The sequence below is a fragment of the Aphelocoma coerulescens genome, chromosome 1 (assembly GCF_041296385.1).
Source record: "Aphelocoma coerulescens isolate FSJ_1873_10779 chromosome 1, UR_Acoe_1.0, whole genome shotgun sequence".
Taxonomy (NCBI): Eukaryota; Metazoa; Chordata; class Aves; order Passeriformes; family Corvidae; genus Aphelocoma; species Aphelocoma coerulescens.
Genome location: NC_091013.1, coordinates 60,032,706 through 60,054,892, shown reverse-complemented (window position 1 = coordinate 60,054,892; position 22,187 = coordinate 60,032,706). Strand labels below are relative to the sequence as shown.

The 22,187-nt window shown below is 34.5% G+C and overlaps 1 protein-coding gene across 3 annotated transcripts in view; it reads left to right on the top strand.

The window, feature by feature from the left end:
* The window catches only part of PCDH17 (protocadherin 17), an 87,334-nt gene that overhangs the window by 12,146 nt on the left and 53,001 nt on the right, over positions 1 to 22,187 (top strand). For 2 of the 3 annotated variants that reach the window (XM_069009511.1, XM_069009530.1), the window contains exons 2-3: positions 14,388 to 14,446; positions 14,617 to 14,789. In XM_069009511.1, coding sequence (XP_068865612.1) covers positions 14,388 to 14,446; positions 14,617 to 14,789 — 232 coding nt within the window. The remainder of the gene's footprint in view (positions 1 to 14,387; positions 14,447 to 14,616; positions 14,790 to 22,187) is intronic. The other variant, XM_069009519.1, reaches the window with a different exon arrangement.

The window sequence follows — 22,187 nt, the reverse complement described above, 5'->3', positions numbered from 1 at the left end:
TTACTGAATACTATGATTCAAAGAGAGAACATGTCAGTCAGTTTCTTTACTTACTATATTTCTGTCTCACTCTGCTGATTGCTAAGCAACCACTTATGATTGTTTAGCTACAAGTCAGTTTTAAAAAAAAAGTAAGCTGAAGTGGGCTAAACAAATGTTCATTAATTCTTAATGAAAATATTTAAATTCTATAAAATTTTAAAGGTAACAAAGAAAAGAACATTGTTTTAACAATGTACCTCAGATTCAGCACTTGAGTGACAACCAGCAGAGTCCAAAGTGCTTTTTTTGTGCAAATCTAGAAAAAAAACATATCCTTAGTCAGTGCATAAGTAATTTTGAGGCCTGTGGAAATATACATATATATGTATAATTAAATTAATATTACTTCTTTCAGGGCAGGATCCTTAAAACACTTAATCGGTGATCATTTTAACTTAGGTCAATAGAGCCATCTAATTAAATAGATGATTTACAGGAGTGGCTGATGTGCATAAGCATGTGCAGAATTCAGCCCAGAATCTGTTAGTCTGTGTTACCTGAACTGCTCCCTGTTGCTTCTCTCCTTTGCTTTAAGATCACTGCAAAGCTGCAAAAGCTGTTCATTTCACTTAGCCTTCAACTACATTTTCTCGTATTCTGTTGAGATAGTCCTGATGTCTTGCTTTCTTGCATGGACTTGAGTAATTTGATATGCAGATTTGAAGATCATAAAAACAATCCTGCTTTGATGATCATGAGCCAGATTATCCAGCCACAGCTGTAAAGTACCAAGTGTGTTCTTTTGTGATCCCTTCATCGTTTCAGTGGATCAAATGTCAATAAGAATACAGTGGAATTTAGAGTGCTTGGGAAATAATGGAATTAAATGCCTTTTTAAAATGACAACGACAAAGCCTTAGAAACCATTCTATTTCTAGGATACAGGCCAGATAATGTAACTGTGTGTATAAAAGCATATGTGGATATACACAGAAAAGAGAGAAGAATGAAATCAAAAGAACCATCTAGAAGGAAAAAAGACATTATTAATGAGCAATGTGCATCTAATTTTTTTTTTTTTATATTGTGTATGATCTGTACAGAAGTGTGTAGCAGTGTTTTGGAAGATGCTGTCAACCTGCACCTTTTGCTGCAAACTAGAAAGCATCAAGTTTAGAGACAAATGATGTTGTCATTTTTTTCCTGAGGCAAGAGTATGGGTAAGGAAGGACCTCATTTTCCACTTAATGATGGAATCCTGCTATCAAACTTCAGGATTGAGAGTGATGATTAAAAGGAGGTATAAGTCATGCAACATGTGAAAAGAAACCACACTTAACTGATTCCATGGACCGTGTTAGTTATTAAAAACACATGATAATTTGCATCTCATGGCTCTAAGGCAAGAAATACATCAGTCAGCTTTGTAGCTGTTGGGTGAAAAGGAGGTGAAAACCAGATTTTTCTGTTATTTCTTTTAATATACAGTCTTCATTTTGTCTAAATCTGTACATGTATTTTGTCTATTTAAACCACATGTAGCTTCTTTGCAGGTCTAACAGGCTATAGTATTGGAAGGGGAAGAAGCAACTGTATCAATTTATTTTATTATTTATTCATTGGCTGCCACATATATGATCTTTCCCAAAAGTATACCTCTTATTATTGCAGCGATGTGATGGTAACAAAATAATAATTCCTTCAAGCATGGAATAATTAATTTTAAGTACTTTCCTGGGCTCATTTATTTCAAACAGGTTTTCAAAATTTTGAAGAAAACTTTAATTTCAGTTCATTTAAAATATATGTAGACCACACATTGTCTTTTCTTCATCCCCTGATACTGGCAAAGGAAACTTAGGAATGAGTATCTGGATTTCTAATTATGATCTACTGGTAAAGTAAGAGGAAACTTTTTCTAGTAAACAAATGCAAGCTTCAGGAATTGTGGTTAACAATGACAAAGATATTTAGATAATTACTTGCAGTCATACTGGTCTTGCTGATATCTGTGAATGAAGAAATAGGCACACATGTTGAATAGCCATGGGAGGAGAAGACTTTTTTAAGGGAAAGTTTTTGTTCTGATTTAAGTTTTGGATTTTCTATAGTGTTTTATATTAAAGACAGTTACATAGTAATTTGGGTTAGAATGCATGCCCAGTTCCCCATCTCAAAACCCAATTTGTTACTACCTGTGGCTATTTCTGTTAAAAAAGAAACATAATTACTATGAGTCTCAGCAGTCTCAGAGTAAATTTTTGCAATTACAATACTTCCCTTGGGCAGATATATGAAAATGGCAGATTAATTCCTGCCAGTCTATTCCTTGCACATTCTTAAGGTTACTGGTAGCTTGGACTATCATTATATTGTTGCTGTTTATTATCCTGTGGTTAAGGTTAAAGAAACAATGCTATAAACCTTTAGGAATACGGTGCTATACCACTACCTTGTAAAGTCCCTGTGCTGAAGTGCGACACACAGCATTCTAGGAGCACGATACTAATTCTATTTTCATGTAAAGTGAGTGATTTTGCTGTTGATCTTAGCATAGTTTAGTTTGCCTCGCGCCTCAAAAGATTTAAATAACAATACCAAACAAACTAAAGTTTAATTATTTTTAGGAATTTATCAAGACATTAGTAAAGCTGCATGTGAACTGAAAAATATGGTGGTTCCTTAGTATTTTATAGCTTTTGTTTTATTCCCAATAGCACAATGCCATGAAACACCAGTAAACTAAGATGGCCTGAAATTGTGTAAATGAACAAATTCCCATGGAAATAATTCATCTTCTAGTGAGTTTTTTCTACCTGAAAACAAGTTTTGAGGGCATATGCCTAAAAGAATTGCACTCAAAGGCTGCGCTCCTGGAGATCACTCTTTGCAGCTAAGCACCTAACTCCATGTTTAATTCCAGTGAAGTTGGACGTTGGTGTGGCTTCATGTGGGCTCATGATCCACCTGCAGGGAGCAGCATCAGTCTGTGTTACACATGATCTGGTTTGACTATTCAGGAAGAGTAGCATGAACAATCTTATTTTTTTTACTTTTTGCATGAGCTTTTGTTTGAAATTTCTTGAACTGCACCAAGAGTGTTTTCAATTCTTTTCCCACTTTGAAAGAAGCTTCCACATACACATGCCTTTGAATGTCAACTTGGGGATTTTTGTGATGTGGACATTATTTAGAGAAGGTTTCATTAACTATTTTCTTTGAGAGGTCATAAATAAAATTTTAAAATTAAAATATATATGCATCCTTCAGTTGATGTTCAATGCATTCCACTTTGAAAAAAAGTGCTCACATACTGGGTGAGCATCCTGCTAATTAGATAGAGAGAAAGTCCATAATTTAATCCCTGTGTTCTAACCAACCTCTCAGTCAAATATTAGCATTCATGTTCAGTCACTCTATCCCTGGTGAAACTTGCAACAGTGTCCTAGATATTAACAAACCAACACTAGTTCGGAACAGAAAGATGACTTTATCTAACCCTGTAATCTTTGCAGAGACCATATCTTATATGAATCTTCTTACTTTTACAGAAAAATCTGATTTCAGAGTCTTGATATGGCAAGCCATAATGAGAAGGCAATCCAGAACATTTTCTTCCAGTCTTAAGAATTTACAGGTCAAAGTCAGTCTTTAAAAACCTATGAAGTTAGAGGTTACCAGTGGCAATCCTCAGATAAGTTGGTGTTGTGTCCTAGATGAGGTGATCCTATAAAGAATGGTAACTATTTTTTGTTTTGTTTGTTCTGAATCAGTTTAATATAGAGTCCTATCAGAAGACATTGCAGTAGGTTAACACTAAAGTGACAGAGTTGTGGATTCATACACACAGCCCTATATCAGAAAAGCCTTATATTTTCTGTCCAAGTCTACTTGACCATTGCTACTATACTCGTGGTGTAATGGTGTATTCTATCAAACTTTCCATTTTATGAGGTACCTCATCATAGACACATGACTGTTATGACTTTAAAATATATTTAGGGCCAGAACCTCTTCCTAAGTTTGTGCAAGCCTAAATTATTTATCTTATGTCACAAATAATAAATCAACTCATCACCATTTTGCTGTGGAACATCTCCTTGCATGGCCATGTGAGTCTGTAAAGCTTGATGATCTACTATTCTGTCATAAATTCAGCCATTATTTTGGCAGCATATTTAGTGGTGTGTCTTTTCCTAGTGCTTAGAGGAAATAATTATGCAAAGGTATTTGTGTGAAAGTAGGGCTTTGTATCTTGTCACAAAATGTTTAGAGAATACCTTGTTGGGTATTTTTAACAAAAAGTTGATATAAAGATTTGCATGACCTAAATATGAAATTAGACAGAAAGTTATAAAGTAAGTTTTATTATCTGTGATTTTCTTCTGAATTCCTAGGGAATTTAAGGGCATAATTCCTTTTCTTGTGCAGGTTTTTAGAAAGAGAAAAGGGATAAGGTGGCAGCTTTAAAGGAAAGGAGGTGATCTAGATTTACCCCTTTTTTCTGATCGTCACCTAGGAAGAAAGCTTCAGTGTTCCTCTTTGTGTGTGTTTTCTGTGCAGGCAGTGTGGTTTCAGAACCAAATCCTGCTCCATCTTTGTTGCTAATTTCTTTCACTCTGTAGGGAAGAAACACAGAACTGGAATTTTGTGCCACATACAGTGTTTGCTGCCTAGCTAATCACCTTTCCCCATCACTGCCATTACAAATCTGTTTAAATGCAACTTTCTTCAGCATACAACATATGTATCTGTGGGAATGTAGCACACTATGTAAAGACTCACTTCGCCTGTAATTGAAGTAAGCAGACTGATCCAAGGGCTATTGAAACCAGTTTGAAAACATCCATTGATTTCACTGGACCTCAGGTCATGGCTTGTGGGAGTTTTATTGTTGCCTTCAGTGGGAGTATGGGTTGGACAGAAAAAGGTAAACATACTGGATAGATGTTAACACAAAGTTAACAGATTTTAAATATCCAGTGTCTCTGCTTTCTCCTTACTAAATATGATAAGTACAAAACAGTTTAACAGTGTTAAAAGGCCATAATTTGTTCTACTTCTCCACCACCCAGTACTGCAATGTTTATAAGCTTTTATCTTTTCAGAAAACACTCGGGTTATGTTGCTCTTAGAAACAGGAAATAAGCAGTGGTAAGAATTGGACAAATTTCACTACACTTACTGGCTTCACTGGGAATTCCTGCTGAGTAACAGCTTTCAGATGTGTCTCAAAAAAAAAGTGCCAGGAGATCAAAATTGCACTGTAGAATGTGTAAGAAAGAAAGAAAGAAAAAAAAAATAAAAGAGGGAAGGAAGGAAAGAAAGAAGGGAGGTCAGAAAAGATATGGTTGTTTTCATGCAGAAAAAAAGGGTTCTAAACACTTTTAAATTCTAAACAAATACTTTGATCATATCCTTAAATTTCAAGGCACCATTTAAAAATTTTTTCCTTTAATTTTGATTTAAATCTTCCTCTAATTTCCAGACTTCATATTTAACATGAAAAATCAAAAAAAAAAAACCCAACCTAAAAATGCTATCAAAGATACACTCCTATATGTATTGTTATTTTGAGTTCATGGTATGATATTCTTAGAATAAACTGGATATTGCAGTAAGTGCAGATTTCATTCTAGTTAGCTAATTGTAATTGAGTCTGTTATGCAGTAAACATAGTATCTGTTAGGAATACTAAGGTTGACTCAACATGGTGGGAGCCAAAGATAAAAGGAGCATTAAAGCGTTTCAAATTCAATCATTAGGTTTCATTGCACCCATCTGCTACCAGAAAATATAATGGGCAGCTTGATTCATTGACCTTTAACTGTCATTTTTGAACCATGTTTTTTAAATCCATATTTTCAAGTCAGACCTAGAGAGTTAATTTGATAAGAGAATACCCAGTATATTTTAATGCAATTACTTTTTTCTTTTTATTTTTTTTTTAATATAATCAGGTTTAACGGTCTGTTGTATGTTCTGCTAATCCAGTGAAAGTAGTTATTTCATACTGAATGTAGTTAAAAGCAACTAATGTTCAACTTCATTAAGGATTCTATTAAATAGAAGATTTGCTGAACTTCTACTATTTTTTAATGCATGGACTAATATCTCTTATTAATTATTTCTGGGGGTTTCTGTTACACTAGAATTATACTTACATGTTTCATTTCCACAAAGATTATCTAGCACGGCACAAGGGCTAAATACAGATTGAAACTGTGGAGTGCTTTGTATTTTGTTTCCAAAATGTGTTTTGTCTCTTTCCTTTTATTTTCTGAAGCAGGTACTATCTTGTGCGGGTGGGGTGAAGTGCATACGTCTCTTAGCAGTTCTATATGTGTGGCACACAAGTAGACTGTCTTATAAAATAGCAGTTTTACTTAGTGAAAGCAGGAAACAATGTGATAAATGAGGATAATTTAATGTTTTCTCAGCAATGGCAAACTATTATACTATTGTGTCATCTGAACCTTTTGTAATGGAAAAAAGTGATTACATGTACTTCTTTACACAACAGGATAGAATTCCTGAAATATTTATGTAATATAGAGACAGATGTATGTAACCTAACCTTATAATCCCATTTCACAGCTTTCCCAAATACTGGGAAGCTCGATAAATGGGAAGCCGATTATATTGGCACTGTAACTCTATTAATAGGATTCGGATTTGCCTTATTGACAAGCCAGTACTGTTAATATGATCCAGTATATTAAATTGACAGGAAAACTGGAGCGATAGAATGTATCTACAGCCTAATTGACAGGGAAGCTCTTTCAAAAGGTTCTTAATGTGGTTTTTATTGACAGAGTAGCTTCAGTAAGTACATATCATTGGTGAGCAGTGTAAATATATTGGATGCAACTGTGTTAGCAGATTCAGGTGTAGTTATTGTTCTGTCTTCCCATACTTCCATTTTTACTTTTGGTATAAGTTGTATGAAGTCTCTTGTAAGGCCTTTATGAATGCCTCTTATGGCACCAGTCTAACTGCACTGCTCACAGGCATTTGACAAGTTGTGAATTATTTTAAATGTGTTCATCATTTTTAAATGAATAGCGGCAGTGCAGAGCAATGCAATAATGTGTCATGAATTTCATTATGCTTATTTATTGACGCTGTGATAGTGCTATTGTACTTTCAGCTTGAGCTCTTTATGTGTTGTGATGTTTGGCACCTCTTCCTACATTCTTATCTTGCATCTCCTCCAAAAAGTAGTTTGACTTAAGAGCTCATATTATAATTCCTTTTTCCTAATCTCATCTGACAACTTTCCACATTTTCTTCTGAGATCATGCTAATTTCATTACATTTCGTGTTTCTCCAGTGAAAAATAAAATAAGGCTCAGAAATCTGAAACTTTTATAAAAAATCCAGCAATATGGAGTTTGGTCTGGAAAATCTTGATTCCTTTTTCAGTAGGAGAAAGTTTTGGGTTCAGCTTCCATAGTTTTTCTTTGTCATATCTTTCTTAGAGAGAGAAGTCTGACGTTAAACACACATCCTGCAATGGCAGAGGAGCTGAAGGCTTCTGTTGAGCTGACATCCGTGCCGACAAAGAGACAAACTTATTCCTGAAATGCTTAAATCTTTTATTTCATATCAAAAATTCTGATCAGGGTCTGGTCTCACCTCGTCTTTTGAATGTCACTCAGGTCTCCTTTTTTTACCAGGATCACTTAAAAATATGTCATTCTGTAGTGACCTTTTTAGCTTTTTCAGTCTTCTGACTTGGTGCAATCATCAGTGAGATGAGAAGAACCCTGTTCTGGGCCTTGTGATTTCTAATCCTTGCACTGTGTTAAATTCCCACAGTCCAGGCTTCTGTCATCTTTTGTGTCTTGTGCATTGCAGAACAAACTCTTGTAAAAATTTAAGATGTAGTTGGTTTCATTAAGCCAGTAGTACAAACAACTGAAATAATCTACAATACCTTAGTATGACAGCTTAACCAATAAATCAGTAATTTATTTTGGTAACAAATAAGGTACTTGGTAAGAGAAAACAGTGCACGGATTAGGCATTTAAACAGGGAGATCTTCATTCCTTTGCTTACAGGAAAGGATGGTAGTGTCTGTCTTCAGAGAGTCCCTTTTCAGAAGTCACTGTGCAATTGACTGAAGAGCTCAGGACTTGTTCCTGTCACAGTTTTGCTTTTCTCATTCCAAGAGAAAGAGAAAACACCAGCCACCACCAACACTCTTTAATAAAGAGTAAAGCAGCTTTGTGAATGGTATTGCCTTGTGCATTTGACTGTTTTTACTGGCCTGTGTTTTCAATGTGCTTTTGAAGAATGATACATATGTCAGAAATTCACATAAACACGCTGTAGGACTTTTAACACCAAAATACACATTTGCAGTAAGTGTGAAACTTCCCAAATATGTACACGTCATAAAAATTATACCTCAAAAACATTTTCAAAGGGATGAGAGTGGAGAGCACATAGTAGGATAATATTTTTTAAAATAGCCTATTTAATTTTTTTCTTGAAAAAGATAGAATAACTTATGAGAGGTTTATGGCCAGTTTTTGTTTTTGTTGTTGTTTGTTTTTGCTATTGGGATAATGAATTTTCTTAATGAAGTAAATCTTGTGGAACCAAAAACTCCTATTTCAGGCTAAGTATACACACTCACTGGCAGTCTTGTACTGAGAAGTCTTTGTGAAAAATTGTACTATGTTGAACCCACACTGTTCCTAACAAAATGAAGACAATTGTCTGCTCTTTCAAAACTCGATTTGGCAGAATACAATTCTTTTGCCTCCAGAAGAGATTGCCATTATATAAAATCTTTGTTTCATGGGGGAAGGGTGAATACTTGGAATTCAGCTTTTCAAGAAAAGGCACAGAAAATGCTTGAGTTAGATATTAAGTGGCAGTCTGATAAAGGTGAGAGATGTTTCATTTCATTTTTGTGTTTAATGTTTAATTAAAAAGAATTTAGAGTCAGCAAAGACATTTTGCTTTATTATTGTTCCAGGTATGAATACCTACATAAAATGGAGTTGCATTAAATCATTTCAGAAAATGTGATACTTCTTGTTTTAATTCTGAGAAAAAAATTATGAATATTCTGGCTGTCTAATATTCTTAAATCTGATTAATGCCTAAGTCCTTTTTTTTCAAATTTTAGCGTACATCTTTCCCTTATATGACAATTATTTCTGGACATAATTTATCACGAATACTTAAATATTGAATTTCTTTCTCTCTCCCCATCTTCTTTTTCTCACTTACTCTTTTTCTTTGTAGCCATTGATTAAAAAATCTTTTTTGTTAGACAGACCTGTTGAATTTCACACTCTTTAAAAAAAATTCTCTAATTTTATTCAAACAGTATGGAATACACGAAATATGGCTAGAAATCTTCAAAATTGTGATTAAAAAAATTATTAAAAAATAAAAAGAAAGAAAAAAATAGCTAGGAACCTCTAATTTTTAAGAGACAGTCTGCTTCTTGCAGGAATTCTTGAAAGCAAAAGCCTTTTTAAGTCGTCTGCTGTTCTCTTACTGGGCAATAGTAGAATTTTTGAAATCTGATTGATTAATATAGTGCTGTAATTTTAATCTCAAATTAAAAAAAAATAGTGTGTGCAGACCCACAGTAGAACTTCTTTCTATTTATAAAAATAGCATAATATTTCAACAGAAGTAAACACATATACCTTATGAACATGAATTTATGAAAAAATAAAAAAGGGATGAGATTAATATAGCCCATTGCTAAAAATATTCTCCATAATTCATTGTATAATGCTTGGCCCAGGCTAGTTCAAACTGTTTCCAGTGATTAGGTTTTTACTTCTTTTTTTTTTTTCTTATGAGTTTATTTAAGGTTAATGGATCCTGTGAAGAATTTGTTTCTCATGCTCTGTTCTTGGCTATAATTTTTCATTTTCCTTTCTCTAAATTAAACTTTTGGATACCATAGCCATTCCAGAATTAATTAGTAGAAACTTAACAGTTGACTTTCAAACTTTTGAATGGTTTTATTTCTGAGTCTATAAAATTCAGTATTCGAAATATACCATGTGAGAGCTATACTTAGTGACAATTTTAGTTTATCTAGGTCCTCGTGTGGTCATAATATACAAGCCCTGAGAGGTTAATAGAATGAGTGGTTTTGTAGACAGCTGATGGCACTTGGAAAGATATTCTACGTGTTTTTCGTGCAAACACTGGCCAGTTAATGATTTTCAAAGTCCCATTATTAGACTTTAGCAATTATATCATTGCATTTGAAATTCCATACCAGTAAATCCAACCAACTCATGTTGCCCCAAGAAGTTGGTGTCCCATACCTGGAGGCAGTCAGCGCCAAGCTGGGTGGGTCCTCGAGCAGCCTGAGCTAGTGGAAGGTATCCCTGCCCATGATGGGGGAAGGGTGTGTGGAACTAGATGATATTTAAAGTCTCTTCCAACCCAAACTGTTCTATGATTCTATGAAAACTGTATTTTGCACAGGTTTAATTTGTCTCTTCTTTTATTTTCCTTCTCCTCAACTCACTGAAGTAAAAGGTAACAAAATCAAACTGTATGATATTTTCTGAATGGTAGTAACCCTTTCTTTTTAAATGATGGCAGCTTTTGAAAGGTTCCTATGCATTCTGACCTCTTTTTAAATGGCTTTTTAAAATGAGCTTAATCTTCTGAGAAAACTGTATCAAATGTGTGTACAGAAATCCTGACATTTTTCTGCAACATTACACTAATGACAGTGTTCCTAAAATTTCACATTTAATCTAGAGCCACATATTAGAACAGATAGAAGGAAGTATTTGAAAAGGTCTGTTGTAGCAGCTGTCAGAAAACAATATCTGTTGAATGGTTTAACAGCATACTCTCCTTGGAAATGAGCTAGTTCCACTAAGCTGTGAAAATGAGCTGTAAAACCAGGACCACTCCTCTAAGGCAGCTTTGGACAGTTAGGTTGACATCACAGACTATAGTTCTCTGGTATCTAACTGGTTCTCTGGTCCTGCTATTGGAGAACCTGTGCTGTGGTAGCTGCTGACCTAATTGGTACTCCAGCCCTCAGCCTTGAATCACAGAGATAGAAAATGTTTCTTTACTGTTTAACTCTGGTAACTTTTAGAGATGGATTGTTCTTGGAGATTTTTTTTTGGGAGGAGGGTGAGAGTGAGGGTGGAGTTTGTTTTATTTTATTCTTCAGGAGTTTAATGATGCTGTCATTTGGATATTTTTTTTTATTTATGAAGAGACTGCAATTCCATGCCATTCACTTCTGACATGATGCATCTTACTTAGCTTTAGCTATTGCACTGCACATCTTGCTGGTTGTCTAGATTACCCTATGGCTATAATACTCCCCAGGAGTATTATGTACCTAACACTAGATGACCAAATGGGATATTTTGTATTTCTCTAAAGCACATTGAGGGATCTTAGCTGATTAGCTTAGAGTGGCTTTCTGCAGGTGAGCTGCAACCTACCTTAAAACTGAAGGTTCAGAGGCTTGGTGATTTTGATGTCCTAGAAAGGGCTGTATATCCAGAGAAGAACAAGAGGTTTTTGAGATTTTTAAAATAGCATTAGTGTCTTAGAGTTACAGCTATGCAATGTAAAGAAGTATGATTAATGCATGAGCTGGAATGTGTAATATCACTTCCATAAACATTAAAGTGTAAAAATTTTAAGTATATGACCTCTCACTTCAATTGAGATTACAAAAAAAAGAAAAGGTTTTAAGGGAGTTAGACATGTTAGACATTCGTCTCTCTCATCCATCATGAAGCAGATGTTTACATTTCTAAGATTCCTCCAAGCTGCCAAGCCTTAAAATGAAATTCTTTTTAATTATCACAATTTTTAATAAATATTTTCATACATGAAACAGTTCTCCCTTTGCTGCCTGTATCTCAGAGTGCTGTTACATCTCCACATAAGCATCATACCTTCATAATTCATAGAAGGACTAATGCTTTTAGAGCAGAAAGAACAGTATTCAACTCCAAGCTCTGTGTCTGTATATGATCATCAAGTACTTAAATTTGTTCTTTTGTAATAATGAACTTGCTGCACCATGGCACCCAATTCATTGTATTGTGGCAAAATACAGTATGAAGGTAATTGGTCAAATTACTATCTAGTTAAAGGTCATTAATGATTACCATAAATACAGAATTTCTCAGCAGCTAAGATGTGGTCATAGCTTCTATTTTAAAATCTGTCTATTGGCTCATCCAGGATGTGTGAAATGCTTTTTTGCTATGAAAATGCTGAGACAAAAAGTATGACTGGTTCCTACAGTAGTCCAGTTTATAGTTAAGTTCTTAGCACCATCAAAAAGGAGGAGCTATAACTATTTCCAGAGCAAAAGTCTGACTTTTTTAATGGCAGAGAATAAGGCAGTTTATAGCAGGCATTTTGACTTCCAGTATCACAAAAAATGGGAATGTTGATTCTGGTAGCAGCTGTGTTTAGGAGGAGACAGATGTCTTACGTAAGTAAAAGCATAAGGTCAGTTTTCCTGGATATCTCTATTTGAGATATTAGACATAGAAAACAGACATGAGTTCTGCAGTTTTAAATGTTTGTTCAGGTTGATAAGTACTGGACTCTGTCAGTGTCAGAATGATTGTATATGAGTGTATATAGGTAGGGTTGCTGCACAAAAGAGAGATAGGAGCTTAAAACTTGTGAGAAGAAAAGAAACAGCAGAATTAGAGCTGCTTCCGAAATATGATGTGCTGCATTGGAGAGATACAGATAAAAATGCTGAAATACTTAATATTTACACCTCCTTCTTTTTTTTTTTGTTTTTTTTTTTTTTTTTTTTTTTTTTTTTTTGTTTTTTTTTTGTTTTTTTTTTTGTTTTGTTTTCAGTGTTTGTTTTTCTGACTTGACAAATACTAAATGTGAAGATGAACTTTTACTCTAATTGCATATACTAAAGCTAGGATGGATGTGAACATAATGTGGGTTAAAATCTTATTTTTTAAATGGAAGGATTTAGAAACTGGAAGAAAGTAGAGTGTACATTGACATACATGCTGAACGGAAGATGGTTCTATATTTTCCATCCCTTCTCTAAAACACAAAAGACGTCCATGGTATACAAGCACATTTATTTCACAAGTCCCTTGGGAGTAACAGGTGTCTACCGAATTTCTGCTGCAAACAGCAGTGACTTAAATTTTGGATAAAACTCTTTGACTCTTTTCCAAGCTCAAATATTCCAACCATGAAAGTAGTAGCAAGTATTTCTAATTCCTAATTTCTAATTTTTCCTACTGATAAAACCAAAACAAAGATAAAAAAATGTGCAGGGAGTGGCAGGGATTCCTAAATATCTAAGAGATCAGTCAGACTTGTGTAAACACTTGCTATGTGACACTAAACCTTGGGCCCTCAGCTTCATTAATTGAGTGCTGCCTGTGTTACGGATCCCGATCCGCTGGATGCTGCTGCGAAAGCCGGAGCTGCTGCGAAGCATAGTGGTGTGATGTGAAGTGATGCAGAAAACAGTAGAAGCTCTGTCGCTAGGTCAGCTGCAAGAAGAAGTGACGTGCGTGAATGTACAGTATGCGGAGTTTTCTGAATGATGCAGTCTCTCTTTCTCCCAAAGAACTTCAGCTAATGATACAAGGGGAATTCAGTTCCCTTTGGCAGGACTCCATGTTGGTCTGGATCCTTTTAATACTTCTGCTTCTACAGTTACTTGGCTCATGCTGCTAAAAATATACACGACAGGCTTAATGAAAGTATCTTTTTTTAAAAACTACTTGTCGACAGTGATCATTTAATGTTCTTGTTTGCATGTGTGGTTCTCATTATTCTGACATAGCTATTAATACTGATGAAAATTAAAGAGAGAAAATCCAAATATTTTCATACTTGCATTTTTCCAGTAGCATCTGAGAAACCCCACAGCTAATCAGCCATAAATTTTCTTGATTTTTTGTTTATTTTTTCAATTCAAGCGTAATATAGCAGTATACAGAGCTGCATTACAGCAGCAAGAGCTTCAGAATCCCAGTAGATGATGTAATTATGATTAAAAATTAGTATTATTGAATAATTCACTTTTTTAATATGCAAAAGCATTTTTTTCTCTCATTTTCAATAACCATCAGTCTTAATATCTATCTAATGAAAAAGCATAAACAGTGTCATCTGTCAGGTTACTAACAGAGAATGCCACTTATTGTAGCCTCATTGTTTACTTTAGCAGGTAATTTGTGGACCGGAATCATTTAATTGTTCTGAGCACATAATTACATGCCAGCATTTTCCAATTTAATTAAAATGTACAAATCTGAAGATTAAGGGAATTTTTGAATTATTAATCATTTCTCCTCTAGGAAATCTTGTTGCTCTGCAGGAGATTTGTCCAGTGTACAACTATACGTATTTTTTTCCTTCTCTTTCACAGACAGACAATTTTCCCGCAGAGCCCAATTACATGGGCAGCAGGCAGCAGTTTGTTCAAAGGTAAGGCCTATTAAATAACTTTCTTGGCTTCCCCATTTACATTCTTGTCAAAATTGCTTTGCCAGAGAGTACAATTCAACTTAGAACAAGTAAATACAACTCTCTCTCTCTCTCTCTCTCTTTTCTTTCTTTCTTTCTTTTTTTTTTTTTTTTTTTAATATATATTTCAGTAGCTCCACGTTCAAGGATCCAGAAAGAGCCAGCTTGAGGGACAGCGGGCATGGGGACAGTGATCAGGCTGACAGTGACCAAGACACTAACAAAGGCTCCTGCTGTGACATGTCTGTTAGGGAGGCACTCAAGATGAAAACTACTTCAACTAAAAGCCAGCCACTTGAACAAGGTGAGTGAAGCCTACAATGCCTACAAAAGCGTAAACTTTAAACCATCTTTATCAACCTATTAGTATTGCAGTTGTGGGTTATCAGGGAGGAATAGCCCACTTATAATATTATCACAGAAAACAGTAAATCTTGTCACTAGCCCAGAGCAAAGAACACAGTATCTTTGAGAATGAACATGAAATGAAACCACAAGTGTCCAAAGAAGATAAAAAAAAAAAAAAAAATTAGTACTTTTAAAAATGATTAGAATATATTCTATCTCCACTGGCATTGCATGTGATTTATTATATACAGTCCTTCTGTCAAAGTGTGATTTGGAAATTCAAACTAGACATGACTGCAACAGATAAAAGAATGCCAGTCATTTACATTCCTCATGTAGTTTGGACAAGAGGAAAAGAAAATGCTTTGGATAGAAGACAAGAGTAAAAATTAATCAGAAGATGTTTTCATTTCATGGATGCATTTTCCTATTTGTAGTGTTGATTTCACAATTAAGAGTAGTGTGAGAAGTGTCAAATGCTAATACAATCTGAATTTCAGTATACTTTCATTCACATCCCATGAAGATACCAAAGATTAAGAGTGTCTGTGAAACAACTAAAATTACTTCTATCAGGACAATGACAATGTTCTCTGCCAACATTCATTCTGCCAAACAAGCATATTTATTTCCTCAAACTGTGTCCAATTCATTTTTTTTTCCAGATGTGTTTTATCTAATTAGGAGGTCTATTTCAAAAGATACATTTCTTTTTTTTTAAAGCATCAGGCAGGTAAAGCACTCTAGCATTCTCTGACTTTTTGCTTTGCTTCTACCCCGCAAGCAATAAAGAAGTGCACTATTTAATTATTTTTAAATATTTTGTATGTTTCCCATTATTTTACTTTGTTGTGGGGAAGGTGATTCACTGTTAAAGATAGTTAAGAAATTATTAAATCAGTCAGCCTTAATAAGAAGTTATATTTCTAATTAAGCAGAAATATAGTATAAGCTTTTTAGTAGTTGTTGATTAATTGGACCTGGATTTTTTGCCTCTTAGCTTAGTCTGATCTGTAGTACAATCATCAGGAAATGCATGTTCAACTTCATTTTTCTGATTATGTTGAGATTGCAGTATAATTTTTGCAGTGTAGAATATTTAGAATGCTGCAGTATAATTTATTCTGTATACATTTGGAGGTTGACCTCATATGTGACCTTATTTTCCAAGTAATAAATGCCAGAAAGATTATTTTTTCCTGACCTTTTGCCACAGCAACTCTCTGCTTATAATTGGACATTGATCTGTATAAAGATGCAGTGCAGGATTTTTTTTAAAGAAGCTATTTCAGCGTGTGTCTTATTCTCTCAGTTTTGTGTGATAAAAAGACAAAAATTCTGAATTTCCATCTAACGAGTATAGCCATGAAAGAGCTTTAAAATTTTTAAAGTTTCACTGGGAAACTATCTAGTACTCAGATTAAAAATGTGGGTTTTTTTTTAGAAAAGGACTGTATGGCCAGTGTTCGTAATACTGCAGTTTGTCCAGCAGCATCAAACCCAATTCTGGTCAAAATATATGCAGTCTAGTAAGCATATTAAGCCAACTCTTCCCATGGTTTATTTTCAATATAATTCAAACTGTTACATGCAGATTTACATTTGTCAGTACACCTGGATGAGGTGCCCAATTCATCAAGGAAATTTATTCCAACTGCTCCTATGAATTCCTTATGGTCTTAGTAAACACATATTGAATTGTGGGTGCTAGGTATTGTCAGCCACCGAACTACAGCAGTAGGTGTTTATGTGAATTTCTTTACTGAGGAAAAAAAAATAATGGGGATAGAGAGATAAACTACTTTTTCCTTTTTTAAAAAAATTTGTTTTGTTCCTCCCAAATATAATTACAAATGGTAATGATATAAATTTGTTTACTTGAATGAACTCTTCCGTCTCAAGTGTGCTGTAATAAAATCATTGTCACATTATGAAAACGGAACCTGCATCGAGCACCTTATGGTATTTCAGGTCATTGCACTAACAAATGTGGTGCTATGTGGTGTTCCCAATAAAATCAAGGATTACTTGTCATCGAGCTTAGTATGATTAGGGGTCTTAGCCCAATGTAATTTTTCTATTTTGAAACAAGAGAAATAAAATTGCTTTCTCTAGTCATAAGCCAAGTTGAAGGAAGGTAAGAAATATATGTGATTAGGATAGAAAAAGAATTGAATTTTTCTTTAGAGAAAAATTGTTTTCTCAGAAAAGGAGATGGAAAGCTTGCTAGAAACAATTGTCTCCAGCAATGCCTGAAGCAATATCAGAAGTTGTGGTTCTGTCATCATTCTGGGTTGTATGCAGGGATGGGAATTCACTATTTTGTAGCCAAGTTCTATGCTTGATTATTGTTGTTTGAAGATATTTAAAAGACTTTCTCTTCTGCTATTAAAACAATACAATTATTAAATCTTCTGACATTAATGAAAAATTATTGGATTAGCTGTAAAGTCAGGATCTTGATGTGAGAGTCTTAATTTTAAAATGAGTTAGGTTTAAGTTTGACATATTCTTCACGTAATTCCAAGCATTATTGTCACGTGTCCAATTCTACACATGGCAGTAATAAGAATGCTAGCTGTACCAGTATTTTGCTGACAGCTTTGAGCAACTCCAGCCTAGATAGTTGAAAATTAAACGGCCATACTGAGATAAAATGTAGATTGGTAGTGCTACAGCAATTGTGCTTCTCTCAGTAAGAGAGAAGTAGGAAATTTTATGAAAAAAATTTTGTAGACAAGATGTCTTCTGATTTCAGCATGGAATAGGAAGCAATCAATCTTACTTTATGATTTTCATTAAATTGATGAAAGCAGTGAATGATAGAGCCTGTCAGTTTACTATTGAAATAGTTGATTTCAAGGAAAATATATTCAGATAGCAAGTTTTGTCTAGTAGTGATTTTAAACATTTTCACAAATAAGAAAGACAATGCAAATTAGATATAATTAATTTCATAATTAATGAAATGATTATGGAATGGCCTTAATGGAAGGAAAGCAGAAAAAAACCCCCAAACTTTAAAAGTTATATGATAGTAAGTCTTGTGCTAAAATAGGCACGTCCCACTTTAGTTATCTCAGCCTTATAGTCTCTTGCTGTGATATCTGAGCCACTTTCTGCATAAGAATATCTAGCTGTTTCTTAAGCTTACTTATGCTATCTTAATCAGCTGTCTTACTAAACAGCTTGTTCCATATGCCTGCTACTCTTTTAACAGAATTGTTTGGGATAAATTTGTTTTATTTACCTTTCTTTTTTTCCACTTCTGTTGCTGATACTTTAAACCCTATCACTAGTTTGGACAGTTTGAGATCACCCTGCTTAGAAGTCTTACAAGAATTAATAGTTTTAAACACATATCTCAAAATGCCTGTTTATTTCGCTCGAAGTAGTAGCATGTAATATTCACTTTTTGCATTTAAATAACAGAGTAATTGTTTTGTTTGGTATGGTTTAAGAATCAGACCAATAATCTGTAGTTCTTTAAAAGATATCCAAAGCTGAAAATTATATCATAACCCATAAACCATAAACAATAATATATACAAGGGATCAGTAAGACAGTGAAATGTTAATTTTATGCTTTTCTGAGTGAGTCCTGCATATGCTTACCTTATAATCTGTAAAAAATACAGAGTTACGGACTTTTCTATAGTTACTCATAAATTATTGTCTTTGTTAGATTTTCCCAGGAATTTTTACTTTCTTTTTCTTTTCTGTTTTTATTGCTGTCTGTGTTTTCTTGTTCTACTGTAAATCTACACTTTCATGTCTTTGTCAAAAACAACTTCAAGGGATCAAATATTTCCAAATTCAGTAGCTTTGTTGAGTTTTTGCTTTATCACTGTGCGTTGCATCTTTCTTTCAACACAGTTTCTTGCCATTCACACCTGCATCCCATAGAAGAGCCATTTCTGCATATGCTGTTGCCTCATTAACAATAGCATGGATCCTGAGAATAAAGAAAAAAGCAGAGGCGGCTGCTTGAAGGAAGGGTAAAAGGAAACTCTTCAGCGTAGTTGTCATCTTCTCCTTTAGGACCAAGATTGCCCATCAGGCTTCTCTGTACAAACAGCACCGTTTTAGCCTAGGATACAGTTACTAGTATAAAAGGAATTTAATGTATCTGCATGAAAAAAAAGTGATAATAAGTGTAACTTGACAAACTTTCTTCATCACAACAAAAATACATTTGCATCACAACTGAGGCAGTTCTGCATGCAAGTTTTAGGAGTAAAAATTATATCAGTGCTAGAGAATCTCTGTGAATACTTGTTTGTTATCCCTTGTGTTTGCCCACTGAACAAGTTCACATAAGAAGTGTGTAGTAACTTGTTCATTTGTAGTCTCTATTTCTAAACAAGACTGATCCTAAAAATCAAATATTCTACATTATCCATCTGTAGCAGAGCAGAAACTACAAAAAATTCTTACCAAGATTTTTCTGGACTATCCATTAATTTTCCTGGCATAATCTTGCTCGAGTCTGTTGGATAATTAAAATCCATTCTGTTTAACTGAGTTAGAATCAGTCTAGACTGATAGGTCCAGAAAGTTCATCAAGCACATTTCTGCTGTCTGACATCATCACCAATGCTTTCTATGCCATTGGGGATGATGAGTTCTTTATGAATACACCAGCTTAATGAGATAATAGAAAATGAAGATTGTGGAGAAATATTTCTTTTCAAAGTTTGCAAAACTGGTGATGGCCTCTTCTGAGAAACTGATGGAGGCTGGGAGTCCCCAGAAACTGACACAACATGTGAAATCTTTTGTTCAACAATGCTTCCTCCCATAGGTTTTTTTCCCCTGGACAGAACATCTATCACATTCTCTCAGTGCTCAGAATAGCTGTCAGACTGCCCTTCTTGTTCTGACACCACCTAAGAGTCTTTATGTCCAGCACTCTCATCCCTTCTAACTCACTTACCTCTAACATGGTCAGGTAAGATGCTAACTTGCTGTTTACTTGCACGCAGTACACATTTTTCAATTTCATCTGATGAATTGTTTTCCAGGAAAGCTATAAGAGCAACTTAGTTGTATGGAGGGTCTCTTTTCTTTTCTTAGTATGTCTTGGTAGTAGAATCTGTTTCTAGAACTGTAAAATTCTGAAAATGGTTACGTGAAGCCCACACAAAATAACTTTTTGAGTCTCAGGTTTTCTGCTTCTCTTTGTTATTTTTTCTATATTTTTCTCTTCTTTTTTTGGTTCTGTGCTTTATGCAAGCAATGTATGATCCTGGATGAGGACTAGCATAGGTCAAAGGCAACTTATTTATTCTGTACCTGTTTCTGATTGACCAAATTTTCTATCAACAAGCTGGAGATATTTGATTTTGGCCTTATGCTAATAATGAGACTTTAAGATTAAAAATGTCAGTAGAATTGCAGAGTTTTATGAAGAATAAGACCATTCTTTGATATCTACTCCAGTGTGTATAAAAAGTTCAATATGACATTAGAGCCACTGACATTACTTCTTTATTTTTTTTCTGCTGTGAGTACTTTGTTCAGTGAAACAGTACTCCTAAATGTAAGAGAATTAGCAGCATTATTATTGGTCTCATACTTCTTATAAGTCCTTGTGAATGGTGATATTCAAACTTCAGTTGGTATTAAACTTTTAACTTATTTCACCTTTAGTCAGAGGAAACTAATAAAAGTTTCAAATGTTCTAAGTATCTTGATTTCAAGAATTTAAAGATGATCTAGGTAACACTTCCACAAGATTTCATTACCTGGGCTGAACTAAACTATGCAAACATTCTGTAGTTCCCTTTTCTGAGAGATCAGAATTATTTTCTGCCTTCTAACCTAAGTTAATGAACTAGAGAGAAAAATACAGGTCAGTTGCCTTTGACGTACAGATGATTGTCAGCTTTTCTCATGTTAATATGCAGTAATCTATGACATATCTTGTGCTGTATAATGTATAAAGCAAATTATATGATGGATTTAGACAAAGTAAAGAAAAAACACTCATATCTGCCAACTTTTGTTCACTCAGAATATTATGTTGAATATCTCTCATGGTTTAGGTTCTATTTTTAGAAAATCTCCTAGTCTACCAGCCAATTTAAGTTCATCTTTTAGATTTCAGCTATTTTTATACCAAATTCAGGTTTGTGATTGAAGCTGTGTGACTGCTTCAGAGTCCAGTTTGTTTGGTGCTTCCTCGTTACAGATGGGAGGGCTCCCAAGCACAGCTTCACCGTGGTGTGCTCGTCTCACAAGTATATGAGCAGCTTTGGTTTTCAAGCAAGGTTATCTGGGCAAGGAAGGGGAAGTTTGAGGAAGCAGATGTTTGTCCTAAAAGAACAGAAAAGTCAGAAAAGGAAGTGAAGTGGTATCCTAATGGAGAAGGGATAGATTCACTTAATGCCTCACGATTTTTCTGCCTCTGTTGATACAAAATAGAAAAGTGGTGAAAATATTTTGGCAGCTAAAGTGACAGTGAATACAGTTTGCCTCAGACTGACTTAGCCTATTATTGCTGCTTGTTATTGCCCATTTTCCTGCATTTCAACCAGTGTTGTGTTTTGCCAAACTGGGTTTTTAATCAGGTGCACATTTCAGCACCTGGCAGATTATTGCCATCTTACACCTAGTAAGCTGTGAAGTTTTGTGAACAGCATATTCCAACTTATTTAATGCATTTAACCAAAGATTAGGGGGCAAATTTCTATAACTGACTTTCAAAACATACAGAAAGAACTTTATGCATTGGTACACGCAAACATGTCACTGTGACTCAAAGGGATTACAGCCATTCAGCCCAACTTCATCTATGCACCGTTTGGTGTGTTATGCCACATTTTTCAGGTAATTTTATTTCTCCTCCACATTATTTCTACTTATTTTATAAATAAAAATTAATTCAGTGGTTGAAAATTATAGGTATTTTTGATTGTGGTTTGTTTTCATTGGACACTTCACTATCAAACCAACTTAGACATGTCCTTACTAACATCTGAAAAGTTCGTGACTGCACCAATAAAAGTATTCATAAATTTCAGAAGAGGTTTCTTTGATGAGCTTATTTGCAAATTAATTCATACCATGCACTTCAAGATCATAAGTCTATTATCATAAGTCTCGTATCTGAGATTCTAATATTTGGGTGCTGTAGCTGTTGGTGCTCATCTCTTTCTGCTTTACTTCAGAGGGAAAAAAGCAGAATATCCCTCCCCTGTCACTAGTGCAAATCTCATTACATCCTTTCAGTACTTTCTGTTTTGACACTGCCTTTCCTGGGGCTGAGCACAGTTATTGTACTGCAGTTTGTTCTTGGAAGGCTTAGAATCCATAAGTTATCTTTTCACTTTATTCCCACCAGAGGAGCAAG